Source organism: Balaenoptera acutorostrata, chromosome 11 (genome assembly GCF_949987535.1).
Source record: "Balaenoptera acutorostrata chromosome 11, mBalAcu1.1, whole genome shotgun sequence".
NCBI classification, from domain to species: domain Eukaryota; kingdom Metazoa; phylum Chordata; class Mammalia; order Artiodactyla; family Balaenopteridae; genus Balaenoptera; species Balaenoptera acutorostrata.
In genome coordinates, this window is record NC_080074.1 from 104,482,363 (window position 1) to 104,507,726 (window position 25,364).

General features: G+C 45.7%; 2 protein-coding genes across 5 annotated transcripts in view; both read right to left on the bottom strand.

Moving 5' to 3' along the window:
• The window catches only part of LOC103010430 (sodium- and chloride-dependent GABA transporter 2), a 33,105-nt gene extending 32,102 nt beyond the window's left edge, over positions 1-1,003 (bottom strand). For all 4 annotated transcript variants that reach the window (XM_057557214.1, XM_007170243.3, XM_057557213.1 and 1 more), the window contains exon 1: positions 933-1,003. The gene's annotated coding sequence lies outside the window, so the exon portion shown is untranslated. The remainder of the gene's footprint in view (positions 1-932) is intronic.
• A 14,400-nt stretch (positions 1,004-15,403) lies between these two features.
• KDM5A (lysine demethylase 5A) overlaps positions 15,404-25,364 on the bottom strand; it is an 88,046-nt gene continuing 78,085 nt past the window's right edge. Inside the window, exon 28 of the mRNA XM_007170244.3 lies at positions 15,404-25,305. Within this exon, the coding sequence (XP_007170306.2) occupies positions 25,099-25,305 (207 nt within the window). The 3' untranslated portion in view covers positions 15,404-25,098. The remainder of the gene's footprint in view (positions 25,306-25,364) is intronic.

The window sequence follows — 25,364 nt, forward strand, 5'->3', positions numbered from 1 at the left end:
GGACCCCCACCTGGCCACAGATTCTCCTGTGTCTCTGCCTTCCCAGCGGGGCTTCCCCGAGGGATCCAGAAAGTCAGAGGGAGGTCAGGAACATATTGTGTATTTGATAAATGAATAGGCTTCAAAGACTGTGGGTTAAGAAGGAGAAACCCAAGCAGCTGGCCCTCAGAAGCTTCCCCAGTCCTTTTGAGAAGGTCTCCTCATGTCTTGTGCAGGTTCTGGGGCTGATGGATGTCTTCCAATGATAAAGCACCATCTCCCTCACTTCTCCATCCCGCCAGACCCTAGAAGAACAGACCCCTAGGGACCCCCTGGGTCCCTTAGCCGCGCTGGGTACCCGTCCTCACAGGCAGCATCATGCAATTGAAGGACAAGCCTGCGTTCAAATCATAGCTCTGCACCAGAGACCACACGACTTCAAGGAAGTGAATTAATTACTCTGAGCCTCAGTTTGTTCGTCTGTAAAAGCGAGGGTGACGGGATACACTTAGCCATGAAGATTAAATGAGGAGATATATATATATATATATATATATAGAGAGAGAGAGAGAGAGAGAGAGAGAGAGAGAGACTTCATAGTATAACAGGCACTCAAATATTTATTTTCTTTTAATCCTGTCAAAAGTTTTATGTTCTTTCAACTTTCAATCTTGTCTCAGAAAAGAGAGCCTTGATTTTCTTAGAAGTAAACCCAAATGTCTTTCCTCTCCATCTGGGGTTCTCTTCCTGCAAATCACATTGGCCCTTAAATCAGCAGCCACTGAAGTTTCAGAAAGTCAAGAAAATAGCATAAAGTCTTTGCATATCACACATAAATGTCATATTTTCTAGGAGAGGATCCAAAAACCCTTTGATTGTAGGTCCCATGAATCCTACCCACCTACAGTCTGAGACCCAGAAGCAGGAGAAAAAGAGAAGAAAATAGCACCAACCTTAGTGTAGTTGCTACCAGAGGTCCTGTCAGAGGGGAGAAGAGCTATCCAGGGGGAAAGGGAGGTGCTGGCTATTTAAAGTGTGGTTCCCACTCCTCCGGCACTTGTAATTCTAAACTTGGCCCCGCCCACATTCCGCCCTCCTCCCCTGCTCCCCTCCCCTCCCCTCCGCTCCGCACAGGCACTCACACACACTCTCTCACACACACACACACACACACACACGAGTGATTCCGTGCACACCCGCAGGTCATGCCAGCGCGTGTGAGCTGGTGGGCAGTGCGCTCTCCTCCTTGATGACCTCGGGTGTCTGTCGAGGGGTCCTGCCTTCCACCCCTCTCTCCAATGCAAGTGCCCCTATGAACCCATCAAGAGTAGGCGTTTCTTTGGTCAGGTGCTGTGTAGGTTAATTTAAACACATATTCATCTTACCCTTTTGCAGCTTAGGATTTGGAATAGACAGTGATTTAGAATAAAGATATGTAGATTACAGAACTCTGGACAGTTAGAAAAACTTCCCAAACACACACACACACACACACACACGTGCACGCTCGTGCACAAGCGCGCTTGCACTTATCTGCATATAGAAAAGTCTGAAGAAATACTCACCGAACGGTTATTAGTAGCTACATTTGGAGAGTAGGGTCGGGGTCAGGAGAGGAAGTAAAGAGACCTTTTTCACTTCTGCTTTTTAAGCTTTAGCATTGTTTGAATTTTTAAATAATGTGCTAGAATTGATTTTTTAAATAACTGTCTCTACCAACACAGAAAAGGAAGAGCCAAGGTTCACAGCAAAGCAAAGTCCTACCCCCGTCATGGCACAAGAGCTGACGGATGGGGAAGAGGACAGCGGAGGGTGGGGTCAGCGTAGCCCCAGCCCCACCAGGGCGGACGCGCAGAGTGCGTGTGGAGGCTGCTCGGGCTCCAAGGCCACGTGGTCCAGGGTCTGGGTCCTGCTCCTGTCCCTTCCCTTGCTGAGGCCGAGCAAGGTGTCCAACTTCCAAGAGTCCTATTTTCTCACCTATAGAAAGAGGAGAAGCGAATGGACCTGGAGGTGATCATACTAAGTGAAGTAAGTCAGACAGAGAAAGACAACTACCATAGGATATCACTTATATCCTAAATCTAAAATATGATACAAATGAACTTACCTACAAAACAGAAACAGACCACAGACATAGAGAACAAACTTACAGTTACCAAAGGGGAAAGGGGAGAGGGAGGGATAAATTAGGAGTTTGGGATTAACAGATATACACTACTATATATAAAATAGATAACCAACAAGGACCTACTGTATAGCACAGGGAACTATACTCAATATCTTTTTTTTTTAAAGTGTTCTTTTTTAAAAATAATTAATTAATTAATTAATTAATTTGGTTGCACCGGGTCTTAGTTGCAGCAGAGGGCTCCTTAGTTGCGGCACATGGGCTCCTTAGTTATGGCATGCGAACTCTTAGTTGCGGCATGCATGCGGGATCTACTTCCCTGACCAGGGATCGAACCCAGGACCCCTGCATTGGGAGCACGGAGTCTTAACCGCTGCACCACCAGAGAAGTCCCTCAGTGTCTTGTAATAACCTATAATGGAAAAGAATCTGAAAAAGAATAGGTACATATGTATATGTATAGCCAAATTGCTTTGCTGTACACCTGAAACACTGTAAATCAACTATACTTCAATAAAAAATAAAAATTAAAAAAAAAAAAAAAGAAAGAGGAGAATATTCCTTACCTTGCAAAGTTGTGGGAGGTTTCGGGAGATCTGAGTGTATGTAAAGGGCCTAACACACAGCAAGCCCTGATTTACCCTTAAGAAAGTATTCGCGGTGAGCAAGGAAGTTTCCTGAAGGGGACGGGACTGAGAGACCCCTGAGCAAAGCCGGCTCCTGCCAGACAGAAGGAATGAGTCAGGGGGTATGAGGGGTGACTGAGGGGGATGGTACAGACGTGCCAGTAAGGAGGGTAAATCAGAGATTCTACGGCAGTTTCTATCCCTCTCATCCCCCATCCCCCATCTAGGGCGCAGAAGTACGTCCTGAAAGCACCCAAGGAGCCTCGTGGCGATGATTATTCTTAACGTTTCTGCCGCCCCTTCCCTCTCCCCTCCACCATCCATCCGTCTAATTTAAGTGTGTAAAGCAATAGACAACAAGGGTGCCCCGAGAGGGGCTGCAAACTCATGCAAAAAAGCCCATCTTCAAAAGCAATTAACTTCCATCCTTACTTATCAGCGAGCCGTACTTACTAATGACCCGGCATTTGTAATCTAAAGTTACCGGATAACTTCCGGTAAGTTACCGGAAGAGGTTTACCGAGGTCTTCTGAGAAGCCGGACGCCGCGCAGCTGTTGGCGATGCTTCACAGCCCTCCTGTGTCCTGACGCGGGGGAGCCTCTGGGATCCCAGCGTCCAGGAACAGCGGGACCAGTCTGAGTCGGTTCTGAGTTGCTGCTCTTGTCTTAGGCAATGTCTGGTTTTCCTTGTTGATCCTATTATTTTTTCATAACTGCTGCCATGTTACCATGTTGATTGCTACTTCGTTCCTCTCCAAAGCTGTATTCCTCTCCAATTTCTTTTTCTCTATAAAGCAGGAGCGATGCGGTAGGTCTTTTGCCCTGCCTAGGCTGACTAAGTTTAAAGAAGTGTGAGAACCCTGAGAGATGAGTGCTCACGACCATTCCTCACAACTCTGTCTGGGGTTGAGCACACGTCCGGCAGGACAAGCCTTGCCCCCCTCGGGCCACTAGCATCTTTGGGTCTCCTGGGTGCAGGGTCCGGGAACTGGAAACAGTGCTAGAATCAATGCTCAAGGCTCCCTTGTCAAGAGGCTGCTAAGTTTCAAGACGCACTTGAGATCGTTAGTGACGCTGACTGGAGTCTCCTCCCAGAGCAGTATCTACGAAGCAAGGCAGGCCCGGGAGAAGCAGGCTAGGAGGCCTTGGTTTCTATCAAATTTTTATCAAATTGAGTTTTTTAAATGCCAACATGCCATGATCTAGTCTCCCAACAATTTTTTGGGTCTCTCCTAGGAGTGCAACAAGAGCAAATAAATTTTAAAAGGAGCATGATTCGTTTCAGAAAGGATATTTCCGAGCAGCATTGGTTTCAACACTGGAATGGGTTGGCCAAGGAAGTGGCCGGCGGGGGCGGTCCTCTCCTCGGGAGATCTGTAAATTAATGGGCATAGTTTCGTTTAAGCACAGGGGTGAGGGACCTTTTCGATCCCTGTTGACCTTTTTAATCTCTTTTCAAAGATCACACCAAAAGGGAAGAAAGGAGCAAGCGGAATAAACTAAACAACAAATCATGGTTTGCTAAAACTGGAACAATTTGAGCAAAAAAGTGAATGACGATGGTCCTGAATTATAACCCCAAAGAATAAAATACATTCACGAGTTCATACTAACATAAATAAATAATCCATTAAATAAATAAATGGGGGAGGAAGGCCAGCCCTTCCGTACAGTGGAATTCCAACTAATAAATGCAGAAGAGAGAAATTGAAAATCAGCACTAGACAAATATCACCGTGATAACTGTTGTAGACAAGATCCACCAATGAATGCCAAAATCAGTGGGTAAAAGTTTGAGAGGGACAGAGTTTACACAGTTCCAAAGTATTTCCCCCAAGATATTTATTAACTACAAGGAAAGATAGGAACTTCACAGTAGAGAAAGCAGAAGCCAGTAGAGATGGCAGAAGCCACCTGAGCCGAGTGACCGAGGTAACAAGACATCAATATCCACAGCCTGAAACGTGTGAGACAATTACTAAGAAGGACACAACGGTTCTGTGGTATTCTTGACAAAAATGTACTTCACTCCTGAGAAAACATAAGACAAACCCAAAGTGAGGGACATTGGGCCAAATAGCTGACCACTAACTCTTCAGGACAGGGGACTAAGGGGAAATTACAACTGAGTGCAGCGTGGGTCCTGGGTGGAGTCCTGAATGGGATGCCAGAACAGAGAGGGATGTCGACGTAAAGAGGTCTTAAGTTTAGTTTAATCGTACTCTACCGGTGGTAATATCCTGACAAACGACGCAACAGTTACGTGATTTGTTAACATGAGGGGAAGATGGGTGAAGGGTATATGGAAACTCTCTGTACTAGTCTTGCAACGTTTCTGTAAGTCCAAAATTAATTTAAAAGAAAACTTTTTAAAAAAGATGTTGCGGTCCTGACTGCTGTCGTGCCAAGTACTTGCCTCTGCTGTGAAAAGCTTTGATGTCACACTCGGGAACCATGGCTGTCACTGTGATGTGTTCTCTTGTGCTGTGTTTGATTCCAGATAGGACAATTAGCCTAAAGTCTATAAGCCCAAGTCATAAATAAAACTTATGACACAGAACATTAATAACATCAATCGTCACCATGACTAATGTCTACTGAGCGCTACCAAGGTGCCAGGCACTGTGCTCAGTGCTACGTATCCACGGACCATCTCATCTTATCCTCAGAATAAGCCCGTGAAACAGGGATTGCCACTACGGCCATCTTAAAGATGAGAAAACATAGGCTTAGAGAGAATTAAATGACTTGCTGAGGGTCACGCAACTAGAAGATGGTAGAGCCAGAATTTGCGCTCAGGCTCGTAGGATTCTGAAGTCCAATATTTCTACCTACCATGCTCCACGCTGCACTTTAACTCTAGGGGCAGAAAGACAAGAATAAAGGTTAACAAGAACAGCTCCGGCAGTGTGTTTGTTTGGCCCATTGCTGGCCCCTGGGATTAAACATACTCTCTTAGGAAAGAAGTGAATAATGAAATGACAAGAAAAATGTTGTTTTCACTGAAAATTTCATCAGATCTGAAGAATATTCTTAAAATCTAATGAGAAGACTCATTCCAATCCCAATGTGTTCTGCAATCTTCCCCCACCACTCCGCCCTCCTATCGAGGGAAGGAAATCATACCTTTTCTCTTTAACTCCAGAAAATTAATTGTAGTTCTTTTCCAGTTGTATCCAGTTTCTTCTGATCCTGTTCCCCTGATTTCTTGCCTGATTCTCAGAGCACAGAGAGAGGAGAGTTTGCAACAGTTAGGTCACTAATCCCGGCAGGAAGCTTGTGGCTGATCAGGGTAAATGGAGTCTACAAGCCCAGAGCTCTGGTGAGGGATTAGGGCCAGGTGACAGCATGTTAAGATTCATGCTTGAAAACATCAGTAGTTGGGGGTCTTTTATCCTAAACATTTTGAAACACCACTGCAGGAGTTTGTGATGGGCAAGACGTATGTTGATGCTTGATCACTTAGCTGAGGGGTGTCTCTCATCTCTCCCTGCTGCTGACTCTGTTCTCAGAGAGGGGACGCAAAGGGGACCATGACTACAGACCTCTCTCCGTCCTGGTTTCCCCGAACAAAAAAAACCACAGGGCCCCTTCAAACGTGCGGTGTCAGCAACCTCCAGCCGAGGCCCACCAGGAACACACCTGTGGTTTACTAGTCACGGCGGAAGGGAGAACGCCCACCACGTGTGTCCATGAGGGGCTGTCAAGGAAGGGTCTATTGTGAGATCAGGGTGTCAGGTGATTGTGAGAAGGGATCAGGGAGCAGAGCATTGCTCTGGATTTGGATGCTATTTGGAAGCAAGGATTTTTTTTGTTTGTTTTTCTGGCCGCACCGCGCGGCATGTGGGATCTTAGCTCCCCAAACAGGGATCGAACCCACGGCCCCTGCATTGGAACACGGATTCTTTACCACCGGACCGCCAGGGAAGTCCCTGGAAGCAGGGATGTTTTATGATTGGATTTCTTAATGAATCTTGTCCAAAAAGCAGGAGGAATGAAGTGAATTTAAAAACTGGAATCGGTAAGGAAGCAGTAGTCACCCACGTGAGCCAGCATGGGGTGCCGGCTCGTTGTGGGGGTTTGGACCGTGTTCACGTTTCCGCCTTTGTTCCATCTTTGATCACTGACCGGGCTTCTTTTTCTCTTGATCCACCACGACCACGTGGCCTTGTCTGGTGCTGACGTGGAACCAGGCCCGGCTTCTGGCAGCACCAAGGCCTGGCTGGCAGGGCCCGACCCGTCTCCAGCTGTCAGGGGCCCCTTTTCTTCCCTCAGCCACAGCGGCCATATGCACTCAGAGGGCTGAGCTGAGCGGGTGGGAGTGGTGACTCGGGGGAGGGGGGTCCCACGTTTCTGCTCAAGGCCTTGGCCACAGGCCTTCTCTTCCCTCTTCCTGTATCCTCCACCCTTCAGACTAAGCCCAGTGTCATCCTTCTTCACTCTTGTTATTGCCTGCTGCTGAGACAGGCTGGGACCTGGCACCTGGGACCCTCTGCTGCAGTGCTTGCACCTGGACAGACGTCTCCTCCAGCAACAGAATACAAAGAAATTATGAGGGAATAAAAATACCTGCATGCCTGCAGAGCCCGGGCAAATTATGGACAGGGCTTCCCTGGTGGCGCAGTGGTTGAGAATCTGCCTGCCAATGCAGGGGACACGGGTTCGAGCCCTGGTCTGGGAAGATCCCACATGCCGCAGAGCAGCTGGGCCCGTGAGCCACAATTACTGAGCCTGCGCGTCTGGAGCCTGTGCTCCACAACAAGAGAGGCCACGATAGTGAGAGGCCCACACATCACGATGAAGAGTGGCCCCCACTTGCCACAACAAGAGAAAGCCCTCGCGCAGAAACGAAGACCCAATGCAGCCATAAATAAATAAATAAATAAAAAGAAAAAAAAAAAAAAGAAAAATATCCCCCAGGAATCTGAAAACAAAGACTAGATTCCAAAATAATTAAAAAAAAAAAAAAAAAAGAAACAACATTCAAAACAATGAGAAATAACAACTTTAAATTTAATTTAAAAAAAAAATTATGGACAACATGATACAAAAAGACCAAAAAAACCCAACTGCCACTTCTGAAGGGCTGGGAGCAAAAGCAAGGTACTGGGCATGCCCCCTGCACTCAACACCAGAAAGAGGTGGGCAAAACACCAAAGCCACCTCTCCAGCCCGACCCCTGGACACACCCCTACCCTCACCCCATATAAGGAACCAGCTCGCCTCCCGCCTATACCCCCCAGGGAGTGAGCAAGGGAACGTGTTGTTTGTTCTCACTCTCCCTGCTGCAGCAGGAGCCCCAGTAAAGCCTTGCCTGAATTTCTTGTCTGGTCTCTGGTCAATTTCTATTGACTGGGGAAGGCCAAGAACGCTGATCGGTAACACTGCTACACCCTCCATTAAAAAAATTTTTTTTTAGAGTAGATGGACATCATTGGGTCATTTTCCTCTTGATTCTTCCACGAGATTAAAATGTAAACTTTTCGGAATCAGAAATGGCAGAGCACTGATGAGTGGTCTGGCGGAGCCTGGTTTTAGTGGCCTTGTATCAACTAGGAGGGAAGGACGGTAACAGGACAGCCTCCTTGGCGTTGCTGACGCTCCTTTTCACCAGCATCCCACCTGCTCCAGGGGTCGCCTGCTTTGTTAGGGGTCCTTACGTCATGCATGCGTGATGGCCACGCACGTGGTAATCTGGTCCCACCCACCCCAGTTCCCCCTCTAGTAAAACTCTTTTCCTCGATGTACCCCGTTTGCTCCTGTCTCACGGGCCTCCCTCCTCCAACCCCCTCCTGGCGCTTCAAGACCCAGCTCACACCCCACACCCTCCACGCAGCTCTCAGCTGCCCTCCCTCTCAGCCAACCTTCTGTGCATTTAATTCAGCCCTTAGTCCTTCCTGTGCTGTTCTCTAACTGGTTCCATTGCGGGAGTTTGTGAACTCCTTAAGGGAAAAAGCTTAGTTTTCTCTATTCCAAGGAACACCACGGTGCTGGACACACCTGCTGATTGATCCGTGTCAGGCTCCCACCCTGGGGTGGGATACGCATGTGAAAGCTGAGGAAGGGGGAGGCGGGGGTGAGCATGCACTTCTCCCCAGGCATCATGCAGCTCATGCTGTCACACGTGCAGTGCCTTTCACAGAGCGCCTGCCGAGGGGAGGGGCAGCTAACCCAGGAGCACGTGATCCTTCCCTGGAAAGTGATTCCCAGCACGGACTGCAGCAAAATCACTGCAGAGCTGTGTAATTTATAGAGAGCTGAGTGTAACTACCTATTCACAGATGTCTAGCTAGCTGGTTACATGTACATATTGTCCATAACTTCTGCATAATTTATAGCCTGGGCCCGGCCTAAGAGCTTTTGAGCCAGTATCTCTAGGCTGGGCTTCCGGATCTCTCGTACTTTCCGAGCCCCACGAGGTGCTGTTAATGCACAACCAGGGTTGGAGCTACTGCATCTGAAGAAGCTCCCACGTCGAAACCTGGCTCTGAGACTCTGTCCTAAACACCCACAGAGCTAAGAGTCTATTATCCGCTGACGTCATTTGCAAGGAGGAAGGTCAGATCACACACCCTACTCCATGTCCCCCTCCCAAATCACATGATCCTTAGCAATTCGGAGTTTTACCTTCCCCCTTAGCCTATGTTCGCAGCCGTGGCCGCCCGCTGTAATCACCGGGGAAACATGAAAAAGTGACTGATGCCTGGCTCCCAGCCCTAAAGCTTGGGAGCCGGAGCCTGAGGTGTAGCTTGGACACTGAGGTTTTCTAAGGCTCCTTGGATGACTCCACTGGGCGTGGAGTTGGAACTAAAGTCGGAAATCTCTGTAGCCTAAATCCTCCGGCTGCTGTTCCCTTATTTCTCATTCTGTCCTCAGGGAAGATGTACTACAGCTGGTCTTATATTTCAAACTCCTTTTGAAACCCACTCTCAGCTTTTTCCTCTCCAAGATAAATAATCACAAACCCTTTCATCTTTCCTAAGAGGCCTTATTTCTTACCCCACCCACTGTTCCCTTCTCTCTTCTCTGGACGCTCTCCAGGTGCTAAACATCCCCGTCAGGCTGCAGCATACAAGACGTCCTCCTGACTCCCCCAAGCCGTGTCCTGCTGACGCGCTGGGCTGCGTTCGCTCCAGCGGTGGCTCTGAGTTGCTGACTCAGTTCTTGGTTTCCAGCGATGACGATTTCAGCAATTGAGGAACCCTCTGTACACACCAGCGGACTACCAGGCAGAAGCCTGAAGAAGTGACTATTGCAACAGGGCAGTGAGCTCTGCAAGGCGACCAGTGTGGGGGGAAAGGCAGAAAGAAAGGGCATAAATGGAAAATGAGGCAAGAGCACATTTCGGTGTGATGAAAACAGTGGATATCCTAGAGGCAGAAGCCACCATTCAGTCCTGGATCTGACGACCCTGGGCCATCCATTCCACCCCTCAGGCCCCCCGTTTTTCACACGTGGAATAAGAGAGCGAGACTGGGTCACCTCTTGGTTTCCCTTCAGCTCTGAATCTTCCACAGCTGATCTCAGGCTGTGATAGAAAAAGGAGGGCTTCCCTGGTGGCACAGTGGTTGAGAATCTGCCTGCCAATGCAGGGGACAGGGGTTCGAGCCCTGGTCTGGGAAGATCCCACATGCCGCGGAGCAACTGGGCCCGTGAGCCACAACTACTGAGCCTGTGCGTCTGGAGCCTGTGCTCCGCAACAAGAGAGGCCACGATAGTGAGAGGCCCGCGCACCGCGATGAAGAGTGGCCCCCGCTCGCCGCAACTAGAGGAAGCCCTCGTACAGAAACGAAGACGCAACACAGCCAAAAATAAATTAATTAATTAAAGAAGAAAAAAAGAAAGTCCATTGTAAGTTGCCAATTACTTTAAAAAGAAAAAGAAAAAGGAGACAGTCTGCTCTTTCCACATCTCCCTGACCTGCCCAAAGTCTGTCTCCCAGCAACTCCAGTCATTCCAAGAGTTAACGCTGTCCCAGTTCTGAGGAGCAGGGAGTAAAGTCCAGACCTAGCGCCACTAGAATGAGCTTCTTTAAGACAGTACACTGCCCCCTCCCGAACACAGAAAAGTCTCAGAGCACTCAGGCCATTCAGCAGACACTTGAAACATTTAAATGAACTGAAGATATTTTTCTCAGTCTCCAAGAATTAGCGCTGTAGATAATGACTACAGTAATTAGTGTTCACCCCTTCATCAACAGCTATACTCACCGAAACGCAGCACCATAGAAAGCCATCCATATTGCAGTGATAGCCCTGTGCTGGGCACTTCAGCATACTTTTTCCTTAGTCTTTATTGACAACCCAAGAAGACTGGCATCATCCCTGATTTATAGGTAAGAAACCGAGCTTCTGAAAGGAGAACCAAATTGCCCAAGATTCCAAACCTACTAAGATACACAGTTAGGATTTGAGCTCAGGTCTCCCGCAGGTCCTCCTGCTTCACACAGCAGAGGCAGATATACCGTTAATGAAAGTTAGTAAAGTTAATAAAGCTGGAGCTTCACGGCCCCTCCCTTGCATAGGGTGCCTTCCAATCCCGTGGCTAATTTTGAATTCTTAATTATGCACCATTTTGCATAAGGAGGGCCTCCACAAGTGACTAAACTTCAGGTCCTAGAAAACCTAGATCCAGCCCTGCACGCAGCTTCCCGAGTTCACAAAAACACCATCTTGTGTAGTAATTTCAGTCTGAGGGCATTTTTAAAACATGAATTCAAGAGGAATCGTGCTGGCTTTCTGCTCTGTGAACGATGCTGGTACTTTAACAAAGCAACAGAGTGCGAATTCCCCTTGTACCATTTGAACGCGGGTCATTCACTACCCATTCTTTTCCCACCCTTTCTTGGTACCCATGGGATTCTTCTCCCATGACAGCTGTGGGTTTCCCTCCTGTCTCCCTGGGGCAGGCCTGCTGGAGGGAGTTTCACCCTGTGGGCTCTCCACTCTGGTTTTCACATCCCCCTTATTCTGCCCCAGAGCCGGGCTAAGGACTCGGCTCTGCCCCTCCTGCCGCCTTGTTCTCACAGTCTGCTCCTTGGACAGAGCCTGCGGCTGATGGGGATTGAGCCTCAGCTGCTTTTAGTAACCATCAAGGCAGTGCCTGTTGGTCACTTGGAAAGGAATGACTTGAAAAAAGAGGAGAAAAGAGAAAGCATTCTATACCTCAATTTCTGTTAGATGGGCCCAGAATTTTTCACATTTCATTCCACCTTCTTCTCTAACCCCATCAAAATGTTCTTGTTTTTGGCCGTGTTGGGTCTTCGTTGCTGCGCGCAGGCTTTCTCTAGTTGGCGAGCGGGGGCCACTCTTCACTGTGGTGCATGGACTTCTCATTGCGGTGGCTTCACTTGTTGCAGAGCATGGGCTCTAGGTGAGCGGGCTTCAGTAGTTGCAGCACGCGGGCTCAGCAGTTGTGGCTCGCGAGCTCTGGAGCACAGGCTCAGTAGTTGTGGTGCACGGGCTTAGTTCCTCTGCGGCATGTGGGATCTTCCCGGACCAGGGCTCAAACCCGTGTCCCCTGCATTGGCAGGTGGATTCTTAACCACTGCGCCACCAGGGAAGTCCCCCCCCCCCAACCCCATCAAAATAGTCTAACACTACTTTTTATCTAGGGTTCCCTTCATCTAGACCTTAGTTATCAGATCCCTCTTCTTTAGATTAAAACAAATTTTCCTTCTTTCCTCCCCTCTCTGCAAACCAGAGAGAGTGCAGATACAACTTTGGAAAAATACAGCTTAGAAAAGAAGTACCTTGGAAACTGGGGATTTTGTGTGAACTTAGAACACCACCTGCTTCTCCCCCCACCCGTCCACTCACTGTCTCCATAGCCTCGATACCCCTGCCCAATGGCAGCCATCTCATAAATCAGAAAAATCTTAGAAAGAGAAAGAGAGAACTTAGCTATTCACACATAATATTTCCCAGACACATTTTTCATGCAAAGATTACCCATCTTTTAGGAATAATTTAGATACTGGGTTGGCCACAGAGTTCCTTTGGGTTTTTCTGTACCATCTTATGGAAAACCCAAACAAACTTTTTGGCTAACCCAATCCTATCCTACTGGCAGCAGAAGCATGGAAAAACTGATATTAGGATTCCTGGAAATCTTAAGACTATATAATACTAAGACATGATTTAGTAGATCTATCTAGATCTAGATAGACAGGTAGATAGATAGATAGATAGATAGATAGATAGATAGATATCCATAGAACCTAGAGCAGTAGGGGACTTCCCTGGTGGTCCAGTGGTTAAGGATCTGCCTTCCAATGCAGGGGATGCAGGGTTCGATCCCTGGTCAGGGAACTAGATCCCGCATGCCACAACTAAGGTCCCGCATGCCGCAACTAAAAGATCCCGCATGCCTCAATGAAGATCTCACACGTGTCAACAAAGATCCCACGTGCGGCAGCTAAGACCCAGCACAGCCAAATACATAAATAATATTAAATTTAAAAAAAAAGAAGAAATGCAAAGCAAACACACGCAGCTAGCACTGACCCACACTCTGCTGAGGGGTAAAGTTGCCATAGTCAAGTGAATGTACAGGAATTGCCTGTCAGTAGCAGAGATGACAGTCTTATTACCTTGGAAAGGAATTATTACTTATTAGTTTACAAACCTGGGATGAGATACTTTCAAACTCTGAATTCTGCTTCCAGTCTCCTCTCTCGCCTTATCCTTTCTTACCACATACCAAGAAATCAATTTCCTAAGCTGCCTTACCCATCCCTAGGAACTAAAAAATAGAACTCTCAGGATGAATGGGAAAGATAAGAAAAGAGTCATTTCCGTGTTGAGGGAATCCTCCCATTTCCATATCTGTGAATGGAGCTCAGGAATGGAAAAGAGAACAATTTTTGCTGACAGCCTCCAAAAGCATGAGGCTACAGAAGAAAAAAGAAAAACGTACAGAGAGGAAACAAATTTGCAAAGCCTCTTAATTACGCATACTGTGAGTCTTATGAATTAAAATATTCAAGGAAATCTGATTCCTTCATCCAGAATTGTGACTTAAGGATTAAAAGAACGCTTTGCATAGACATTAAAAGGGATATGAACAATTTGGAATGTGTTCAGAAGAGAACTACCAGTAAGGTCAGGGAACTCAGAACACTAGAAATAGACTTGATGAGATTTGGAGGTTTCTGTTTCTCTAAGAAGAGAAAATGTTTGTTCTACTGAATGCCAAAGAGCAGTTATAATTATCCCAAATTGCGGTGGTCTTATAAACATTTAGCCCAAGTGAAAAAAGTTACTGCTTTTCTTCTCATGAACATGAGAGAAACAAATCCATCAGACTTTCCCTTTTCAGTCTAACGTGAATAGAGTGAGTTTTGTTGAGCTTCCTTTCTCGGGCACTGCAGTGCGAATCTGATGCAGCGTCTGGCTCACAGGGACGGTGTGAGGTAGGCAGACAGACCCTGGGGACCCCTGCCTCCTGGGGTTCACGGCTTCTGTGACGTCCTCCCCTGAAGTGTGGGCAGGGCCTGTGACTTCGAACCAGGAGAATGTGGCACAGGTGACAGGCCGTATGTGATTGCGTGTATGTGACTGTGTTATACACGATTGTGACGTCTATCTTGCTGGTCACCCCCTGCCTTGCTGGCTTTGAAGAAACAAGTGGCCCCGTTGGGGAAGCACATGAGCCCAGGAGCCGAGGATGCGGCCGATGGGACACGGGAGGCCCTCAGTCCGACAGCCCACAAGGAGCTAAATGTGACAACAACCACGTGGGCTTGGAAGCGATCCCTCCCCAGCCAACATCCAACAGCATCTTGACGACAGCCCAGGAGACCCCGCAGCAGAGGTCAGAGCCCAGCCCTGACTCCCGACCCACAGAAATTGTGCGGTAATAACTGTGCTGTTTTATGCTGAGACGTTTGTGGTAATATTGTTACACAGCAACAGAGAGCCAACGCAGTGGGTACGTTGAGTGTAAACACACACACACACACACACACACACACACACACACACAACAGGTAGAAGTTTGGGGATGACCACATTTATACACGCAGAGACATGCTAGGTAGATGCTCAAATACTTTGAAGAGTGAATGCAGACGCTGTAGACACCTGAGAAACGTAGCCAAGAGAGGAATAATCTAAAGAAATTTGTCATTCCTCACATCAATTAATTCAAGATGGAACAAAAATTTAGCGTAGACAATAAAACTATAAAAGTACTAAGCAAAATCGTGGAGGTATTTTTATTATCTTGTAGAAGAGAGAAAGTCGTTCTAAGCATGTCAGGAAAATCAGGACTTATAAAATTAAAGAGGTTAAGTTTACAGCATGAGATTTAATAATGTCTATAAAGAAAAAATATAAATAAGGTTAAAAGACTAATAAGGTGGTCAAAATTTTGCAACACAAGTCAAATAATGTCCTCAATATACATAACGCTTAAAAATCATTAAGATTCCATTGAATGCAAAACTATACAGCCATTAAAAACAATACAAATCTATATTTATTGTCATATACAAATGCCGACATTAAGGAAGCAAGTTACAAGGCGGTACATTCATGTAAAGGTGTACATATCTGTAGATACGCATACCTAAATATACACAGGGAGCTGTCTGAAAGTAACTTTGCGTAAATCTTAATGTGGTCATTTTTGGGTAGAGGATGACTTTTCATTTACTTTTTTAAAAATATTTTTGAAACAAATGTGCATGTACTGTTTATTTAAAAAACAAGAAATATATTTCCCCCCAAATTTTTAGAAATATTAGCATATTTACAAAGAAAAAAAATCTATATTTGGCAGAGAAGTTAGTCAGACAGCAAAACAGCTGATAAAGAGACACCAATGTGAAGGATTCTTAAAGGAAAGTAACTTTATGCATGGGATCGACACAGATACTTTGCAATCATCTTTGGAGACATCATCTCAGGGAGAATGCTCTAAGAGAACTTCCGTCACTGTTAATTCATGAACCAAAGTGGAAAAAGCAGACTAGAGATGTTTTTAAACAGCCTGGGGAGAGCATGGGAGGCAATTTTGAATTTGATACTACAAGGTATAAAGGGAAAATAATAGAATGGCCCATCAACTCCCATTATCAAGTTAATGATCTTATACTAGTAATGGTTACATGTGCCGGCTAAGAGGGAGACAAAAAATGTGAAAATGTGTGAAATACCCTCCTTACACACAGTTCTGAAAAAACCAGATTCCTTATCATGCATTTAGCGCTGCGATGCTCAAACCTGGCTGCATTTTAAAAATCACCTGGAAGCTTTTTTTAAAATCCTAATGCTTGGGTCTAGAAAAGGTAAATCTATAGAAACGTAAGTAGATTCGTGGCTGCCTGGGGTTGGGGAGTGGAAACAGGGAGTGACATGAATGGGCATGAAGTTTCTTTTTGGGGTGTTGGAAACATTGTAAAGTTAGACTGGAGTGATGGTTGCACAATTCTGTAAATTTACTGAAAATCCCTGACTTGTACATAAAACAGTTTCATGGTACTATACCTCAATAAAGCTGTTCCAAAAAATACTCTTGCTTGGGCTCCACTCTGAGATACTGTGATTCAATTGGTCTGGGGCGAGAGTGGCAGGAATGGTTTTTAAAAGTTCTCCAGACGATTCAAATGTGCCGCCACAGCTGAGAACCACCAATTCAGTGATATGAAACCACTTTACAAAATTACTTGCAGGTGACCACGGCCAGGTTCTTTGAAATGGAGCATATACAGAGCTTTGGACCACCTTTGGTTTCCACTGTCCATCCCCAACTCTACAACGGAAGCTTGTCATGGTCATCGTGAATGCCACCTTGTTGGGGTGACTATACAGGCATATGGTTCCACTTTTAGAACTGTAGCTTGAAAGCTAAAAGGATGCTCTGAATATATATGCTTAAGGTGGGTATGAAGTACGTTGGAGTCTGTTCAGATCAATCCAATGAGTTTGAATTTGTAGGCACTCAAAGTCACAGCACATGAGAAAGAATTAATATTAAACGGGAAGATTGAGGATGAAGGTCGGGAAGTAGAAATAATGGCTATCCTTAAACACTGAAAGGCTACCAAACAAGGGCAGTTGAACTGGTTTTCAGATTCTCAAAAGAAACAGGCAGGATTGCCGCAGAAGGCCACAGGAAGATGGATTTCAGTTCTCTGCAAGGAAGATCTTTACAATAGTCTTGTTCTAGGCATTGTGCTAATCCTGGAAATACCAATGCAGTGACTGAGTGGTTCTCCAATGCCAGCAGGCACTGCAATCACCTGGAGGGCTTGTTCAATCCCAGGTTGTCGGCCCCGCCCCTGGAGTTTCTGACTCTGAAGGTCTGGGGTAAGATCCAAGAATGTGCATTTCTAACAAAGTCCCAGGTGATGCTGATGCTACGGATCTGGGGACCACACTTTGAGAAGCTGTAAATCTAAGTGTTATCAGAGCTCCATGAAAGGACATCTAAATCAGATCGGGAGGAGAGGAGTGATGTGAAAAGACTTCCCAGCAGAGGTTTGGGGTGTGCTGAACTTCGAAGAAAGAGAAAGTACGAAGGCACAGAGCAATGTACAGGGTGAGTGAGAGTGAATGTACAGCGAGGAACACAGGCACAGACCAGCAGCCACTCAAGTTAGTTATTGGATGTTTATTGTACACAGGGTACCGTTCTAGGTGCTGGGTATGGAGACAAAGGGAGCAAAGCCCCTGCTCTCACGGAATTTGTAAACAATCATGCCTCATGCTGCAAAGTCCCATGAGGGAGCAGAACACGCTGTTGTGAGAGAAGAGGGGCCTCTGAAGAGGCGGCACTTAAGCCCGACCCTCAAAAATGAGACAGAAGCCTGGCGTGTTTAGGAAATGAAAATCCACGTGTCGGAAGTACAGTGGCTGAGAGTGTGTGGAAGCAGACGCCTGTAGAAAGATAAACATGAGCAGATTCCGTAGAACAACGCAGTGAACATATCGGCTGTTTAGACGGTTTATTCTGTAGAAATTTGGAAGATGAACTAGAGATCGACCAGACTAAAGACTAGTCCGAAAAAACAGGTGAGAGTGGTGAGAACTTAAGTGACGCATCACAACAGGAACGGAGGAGACGGAGATGAAGATGGGAGTGAATCTAAAGGATTTAGTGACCATCTCATTGCTCAGGGGAAGCAAGCGGTCAGCAAGGATTCAGGATGGCTCGCAGAATTTTGGCTTGGGCACCTAGCTGTGCTTTCGGTTAGGGTATAGAGAGGAACTGGTTTGGGGGTGAGAAGATGGTAATACGTTTAGGTTTTGACACAAAGAGTTTGGAGTGATTAAAACGAATACAAGTGGAAGTGTTTACCAGTTGATTAAAGAGCAAAGCAAGCCAGCCTGGGCAGGTGATTTTGATTTGGGAAACAGCCGAATTAAAGTGTTAGCTGGCGGGGGCGGGGGATGAGGGCACCCGAGGAGGAGATACAGGAAGAGCCTCTGATGACACCGTTCGAAGGGTAAACAGAAAAGAAGACTAACGAGCAGCTGCAGAGAAGAAAAATTAGGAAAAAGTAGTGGCCGAGAAGCCAATGGAGGAGTCTCCCAGAGGGAGTGGACAAGCGTCAGGTGTCATATACGAAGTGCAGTGCCCACTGGACTTGGCAACATGTGGTCAGTTGTGGCCTCCGTGAGAGCAGCCTCAGTGGAACGTGGAGAGGAGGGTCCAGATTACCGTAGATTGAGGGATCTGAAAGTGAGGTGGGGGGACGAACGGGGCTTGGCTACAAAGGAAGGACCAAGAGGGCAGGAGAGGGAGACAGGGTCCAGGAGCACGTCAGAGGGAGAGACCTGAGCGTATGTGCTGAGGGAGGGTGCGAGGTCTCTGAGGAGGTGAGGTGGGATGGGATTCACCGGCTCGCCCGTTTGCCTACGGTCTGTGTTGGCCAGAGGACAGACACCTGTTCTGAGACAGATGTGGATGCTGAGCCCTCCTGCTGGCTTCAGTTTCCTCCGTGTTACAGGGGAGGCCTCTGCTGAGGGAAGAGAGGTGGTGGGATGGGGACTGGACAAGAGACCAAGGTCTGAAGTGTCTTTAAGAATGGAAGGGGTTGCTGGACCTTCAGGGCTGCTGCCCTGCTCTGAGAGCCGGCCTCCTTGAGTCAGTTTGTAGAGCTACCCATCAAGGGCGTGTACTCGGCAGTATTTAGCAGCGACGACATCGGATGGCGGAACCGACCGGGGATGAGGTCCCGCAGGGTCAGAGTGATGGAGAAACAACCAATCACGAAGCTTAGTGCCAAGTAGAAAGGATGGCAGGGTTCAGTCAGGAGACTAAAGCCACCAGGGCCCGGGTGGCCTACTGGTCTCAGCAGAAAGCGGCCCAGAATGAGGAGGGCAGGGGCCGATGCTTTGGCCGGAGGCAGAATTTCTCACTGAGGCCAAGTAGCTACCAACTCAGGAGGAGGGAGGGGCACGGTTAGGTCTGTCGGAATGTGTCTGATACACTCGTCTTTCTGAATAGCACAGCAAGATGCTGGTCTTGGGGCACACGTCAAAGTGCATGATGAACTCCGCAAAATTCAGACCCAAATGGAGACTATGGGTGTGCTCTAACATGAACGTTAGTGACTGAGACTTAAATTTTCTAACAACAGAATATTCAGCAGAGCCTGCGTGTTCCCTCCTCAGGAGTACGGAATGGGAATTTGGATTTCATGTCCAAAACCTCTCTACTATCCTCCCTTCTCAATTCCATCAAAGTTTTTGTAAGAAACATCCTTAGAAACGTCTGTCTTACCCTCCTTCAAGGAGAGGGGCTGTAACTTAAATGTCTTTGTATCCACAAGAACCCACACATGGTAGGAAACAGATTCCAAAAAGGGAAGTAAGCAACAGAAGGTCATACAAAGAGCTAACACCCGGATCAGTTCATTCCTAAATCCAGCATTCTTTCTTATGTAACCCTGAAGTTCTCACCTGGGCTTTTGAAGTTTTTGTTTTGAGGGGGTGTTGTTTTTGAAACTACATTAGATTCTGAGCTCACCCCTACGTCCCTGGCAACTCACCGGAGTTCCTTACTGCGAGGTTCACCAGCTGGGGCCACCAAACCATCTTTAAGGCTGCTTGGGCCATCTTTATTTTGCATTAACAAAGATACATCCTGGCTCCACAGACGAGCTTAGAGAAAATCCTTGTCTAGTGAAGAAATTTCATGGGACTTTGTCACATGGAAACATTAAATCATCTTTCTGCCTACTAAAAGCAGGGCAGAAACACACTTTAAAGAGCAAATACGTGAGAAGAGTCAAGAAATTCCAAATTCCACTGTTTGGTCACAGCATACAGTCCTTGAGCGTGTTCTTCTGTATTGTTTGTTCGTTGTGTTATCTGAGACTTCCCAATGCAAGGCTAAGCTTCCCATGAAGAGATTCTGGATCTTCAATGTACTGGTATCAACCACAATGCCAAGGCCCCAAGAAATACGTGATCTAAACTGGGTGGATTCCACACAACTTTTAAAAAGAAAAGAATTTGTCAATCTTACGAAATTTCATGGTTTTTTTGTTGTTGTTGGCAAGAAAATTCTTTTCCAAGTTGAGATAACCAGGTTTTTCTTCCTCCTTCTTCCCACTAATTCTCCTCCCTAACACATACATACACAATCAAACACTTCATGTTTGAGGCCAATTTCACTGCAGGCAGAACCTTAACATTTTCAGCAATGATCTGTCCCTCACGCTTGCATGACCTGATAACCTTGGCAATGAGAAAAAAGGGCCATTTACTTCTCTGAAGTGTAAGGTGCAGTTTGAGCTAGTTTTAAGTACTAGGAGGCCAAAGGAAAAAGGAAGTATTTCTTCATCTTTCCTGCTTTTATTACTGGTTCGCTACAAAGGGATAAACCGCTTAAGAAATCAACGGTGGGGAAAAATGTCTGAACATTTTCATTCAGACGCTGGACTCTTGCTGAAAACAGAGAAAGGTGAAATCTGCAGGAATCACTTCTACTTCACGCTTTCTGAAAACACTATTCTCAGCAATTTAGCAGGCTAATTACACCACTGGTGAAGTTATTTGAGGCCAGTTCTTTATTTTATAGAGAGCAAATGCACATTAGAAACTGTTCTGCAACAGGTTAAAAGTGGCTCTCAGATCAATTACCAAAATCTACCTTTACTTGGTTACCACTTAGAGTTGCCACCAATGTGAATGACAGGGTAGGGGGGACCTGAGCACACACACAATTTTTTTAATTTTTTAGATGTAATGCAAATAACCATACCTAACATTCTTTCAGAAAACAAAAGAAATGCAAAACATGCTCAAAAATACAAGAAATCAAGTTATACTTTTCATAAGGCACCACCAAAATCCCTGGTAAATTAGAGTCCATATTATATTTAAATGTCTCACTAACAGGTAAATAAACACGTAAGAGAATAATCAATAGGCCTTGAGGCTTACAAAAGACATTCCTGTTTGGACACCTTGGAGTATTGCAAAAGTAAGAATAAGCAGGACACATCTTTAAAAACCCGTCACATCCTTTCCCAGTGCACGTCATTCGTTGCATAGTGGTGACTGGATAGGATCCAGACCAAGAGAAGACTAGGATTCCAAAATATATTAATGTCCATTCTTTCCTTCTCACGCTGTAAATACTAAATGCCAGGGCACATCCAAAGTAATGATATGCCTTAATTAAAAACAACAAAAAAGGTGGGATTTCAAAAGGTAAAAGGCAAACCAATTGCCTACTTTTAAAAATTTATACTTAAGGACGTACTGCAAAAGCAACTTTTTACACACATATGAAGCTAGTTCATATGTAAACCTTTACTGAACCTGGTTATGTGTGGGACTTTGCTTAATTTTCCCACAATTTTCAAATCCCACTTCAAATTGCCACTTTCTCCTTAAAAGGTGGATAATCCCTCCCTTTGAAAGGAGGGCTTTCTCAGTTTTCCCTTTCACCCTCCTACTTTAAGCACTGGCTGATATTTGCACAAATGTACTGTAGAATTAAAATATTGCCAAGTAGGGAGTTTCTCTTACATCCACTGAATTGCATCAGAATCTAAAAATTAAGAGAAACAAACAAGCTGACATTTCTTGGACACGTGTCGAAGACAAAAGTAGAGAAGTGAAGCACAGGTGAAATCGTTCTCATCTCACAGGTCGGCCCTCGCTGGGGTTCTGATTATTCAAGTACATCGCCGGCGACCCAGGTTTCACATCTGCCGTTTCAATTATCTGAAGCGTGATGTGCAGTAGCTGTTGTACCATGATGCCCACGTGTGAGTCAGGAAGAGCTGGGAGGCAGCAGCTCGGGAAGGAGCCTGGCCCCGCATCTCCACACATCTCTGCGGGGTCACTACAGGCAGCGAAGGACCACGAGACAGCTGTCATTGCACTTGCGTGGTTCTAAGGACCTACTCTTGACCTACCAGTTTTCATCTTCCTTTCTATAACCTTTGCCAAAATGGTTTATAATGAACGTAGTGAGAAATACCTTTGAAAGAATTAACGAATAAGTTAAAGAACGAGTGGTGAAGAATTGCGACTCTGAGGAGATAGGAAGGGTAAAGAAACATTTTAAATCAAGTTTTAATATGAAAGGTTACAATACCGCAGAATGGAGTTAAGTTGTAAAATAAGTAATTTCCTCTAAGTGAAAAAAACATCATCATTTCTTTAACAGATGAATCTTAGTTCACTCATTACAAAATTACACATATCTATATATTTTTCTTTTCTCTTTCTTTTTTTTTAACTGTCTCTCATCTGTTCTCAACCTTTGGTCTAAATGGTCAAAAGTCAGACCAAATCCTCTGTGACTTTAAAATAAATACAGAAAATCCCACAGTATCAATTAAATGATATATTTGAGTTACAAAATGTCCGAAGATAAACAGGGAGCTATTCATGGTTGGAGACTGCCTTGCGTTTCTCTCAGTCAAATATGCAGGCAAATACCTATTATGAACATAAATTGTTCCCTCAACAGCCCTCTATCCATCCAGCACACTCCAAGCGGCAGAGCACCTCAGCTGTCTTTCTCAGCACCTCATGCCCCTCCACTGATAGCCGAGGAACGAAGGAAAAACAAGGTATTTTTAAGTGTATTCTGGGCAGCCATCACTTAAGACTGCATTCAATTTTTAACCCACAAGCACTTGCGAAGACTTTTACAGAGAAGACCGAAAGGCAAAAAACATTGTGCTTTCTTCTATAATATCAACCAGATGAAATTCTTAACTAAGTAGTAATATCTTTATGTATTGAGAGACTGGCAAAATGATAACTTATGAAACTGGTTACTTAGTTACCTTGTAATTTCCATTGAAATCTTAAATCATACACACACTTGAGATGAGATTTTAAGACCCATGCACACCAACACTTATGAACCTCTTAACAGGCCAAGACACTCAAAATGTTATATGATATTAAGGGAGAAGTGACTAAAAAATAGGTAGTAGAACCATAGAGAAAGCATTTCCAGAAACTGGATTTTATAGGAAAGGTTTTGCTTTTTTTAGTAAGATGCCTTTTGAGTTAAATCTCATACCCACGCAAACTGTGACTGGACAGTACATTTCACTTCTAGTTACTAGAAGACATTTCTTTAAAAGAGATCGGGGCAAAAAGGGAAGACAAGACTAAAAGCTGCTCTCTGGGCCCACCCTGCTCCCCCCTTTTAAAAGGAAAACTGATGAATTTAAGTCAAACCACAGATCTTTAAACTAAAATAAAGGGACACAGGATAGTGAAGACAAAACACCATTTTTAGTTTGTTTGGTGGGTTTTGGGGTTTTTTTGTCCTAAAAAAAAAAAAAATTAGTCCCCTTCTAATAAGAGTTTCCATACAGCTTACCTAACACCTTCACAAAGACACAGAACACAACAGGAGGGAGAACACAGCACCGTAGTTCCAAACTTTCACGTACAAAACAGAACTACCATCACAGATACAGTATGACCAGGTTTCCCCACAGAAGGGGACAAGTCCCAACACACAAACGAAATATAATTACCTATTTGAACAAAACCAACATGGAAGATCTGGTCGGGCTAGGATGGAGAAGGAAGTGCTAACTCCTTGTACTACAAGGAAGGAATGGGATTCCTTTATTAAAAAGCAAGACGAGAAAGCAAGCCCCCAAATGGATTTTTGATGCTGAAACTGTCATAAGCTGCTGGTAACGGTAAATATATATATATATATTTATATATATATATATATTTATATATTCATATATGTATATCAAAAAAGGAAAAATAATCTATTTATAGAACAGTCAGTAGTCAGAGACATTTAGAAAAAAGTAAAAACAAGTCCTTTTTTCTTTGTTTTTAAAAATGGATTTACTAAAACAACTTTGTCACCCAGAGGTACTCTAAGCCCACGTCTTCTGATGAAGCCACGTGCTGTGCGACAGCATCTGCCGTGGGCCACAGTCAGAAACGGCCAGTCCTGGAAACCACAGCCAGTGGGGGCCGGGCTGCAAGGCAAGAGCTGTTATTTGCTGGTCTTGCTCGGGGCCACGCCTGAAGCCTGGCGGCACCTGGTGCGCTTGTGAATGGAGGGTTCCCCGAAAAGCAGGCACCGCTGTGGCTCAGTCAAACATTCTGACTTGTCTTCTTTGCTACCGCAGAAGCCTGGATCCACGTACCTGCTCTTCTTTAAAATGTAGACCCAAGACAGCAAGACTTCTCAAAGCCAAAAAAAGGCTCCTTGCCTTGAAATCAAGTCTCTTCTTCCCAGAATCCTATCCAGTCAGACTTCTGAACTAGATGCCATCCTCCTCCTTAGGAAGGTGAGGTGATCTGCCTCTCAACTGGGGTTTTCTTCTTGGTACAAACAAGCACATGGAGCTGAGGTCTACAGGCTGTGCCACTACCCATGGCCTCTAACAGGACTAACTTCAGCCCTGGCCCTCTCCTAGCTGGATGTGTAGGGCGTCAAATGCCAGGGCAGAGCGGAAGGAAACTGCTCCTCTACTCCTCTCCCACTGGCCTAACTAAGGAGATCCAAGTGATCAGCACCTCTGGGTGGTGTCGGCTGCAAACCTCTAACTAGTTCCAACGGGCCAGAAGCTGCATCCTACATGCCCTGCCAGCACACCAATGCACTAATGCCAGCCAGCCACCCTAGAGCTCAAATGTCTGGCCTTAATGGGACAAGCAATCTCAGAGGAGACACGAAATGAAACACTGGCTGCTGGACCAAAGCAGACACCCTCGGCCCAGAAGTGCTGACAGGGAACGCAGATCCCACGTCCATGCAAAGAGGAAGTCGGCTGGGAGGACTTGCTCAGAAGGCCATTCGTCTTTGGAAGCAACATTCTGAGTGGATCTAAACCACTCTACTGACTAAGGTCTCTGTGTGGTCCGTTTTCCCCCATGTCCCAAACTAACCCAGCATCTGCTAACTGGTCTCTTTAAGATCCTCCACTGGTAGTTTGTAGCTCATTATGAAAGAAGGAGGTGGTGCTGGACCTGGGCTATCCGGCCCCTGCTTCTTTGCACAGTTTGTACAGATGTAATCTTCATTTTCAGCCATTTCTGGAGATACACCCACACAAACTTGGTGAAACCACTCATCACAGCCACCATCACACTGCACCCAGTCTACCTGTTGGAGACAAGATCAGGGAATGTTTAGGTTACATACACATTAAGCCTGGAATACAA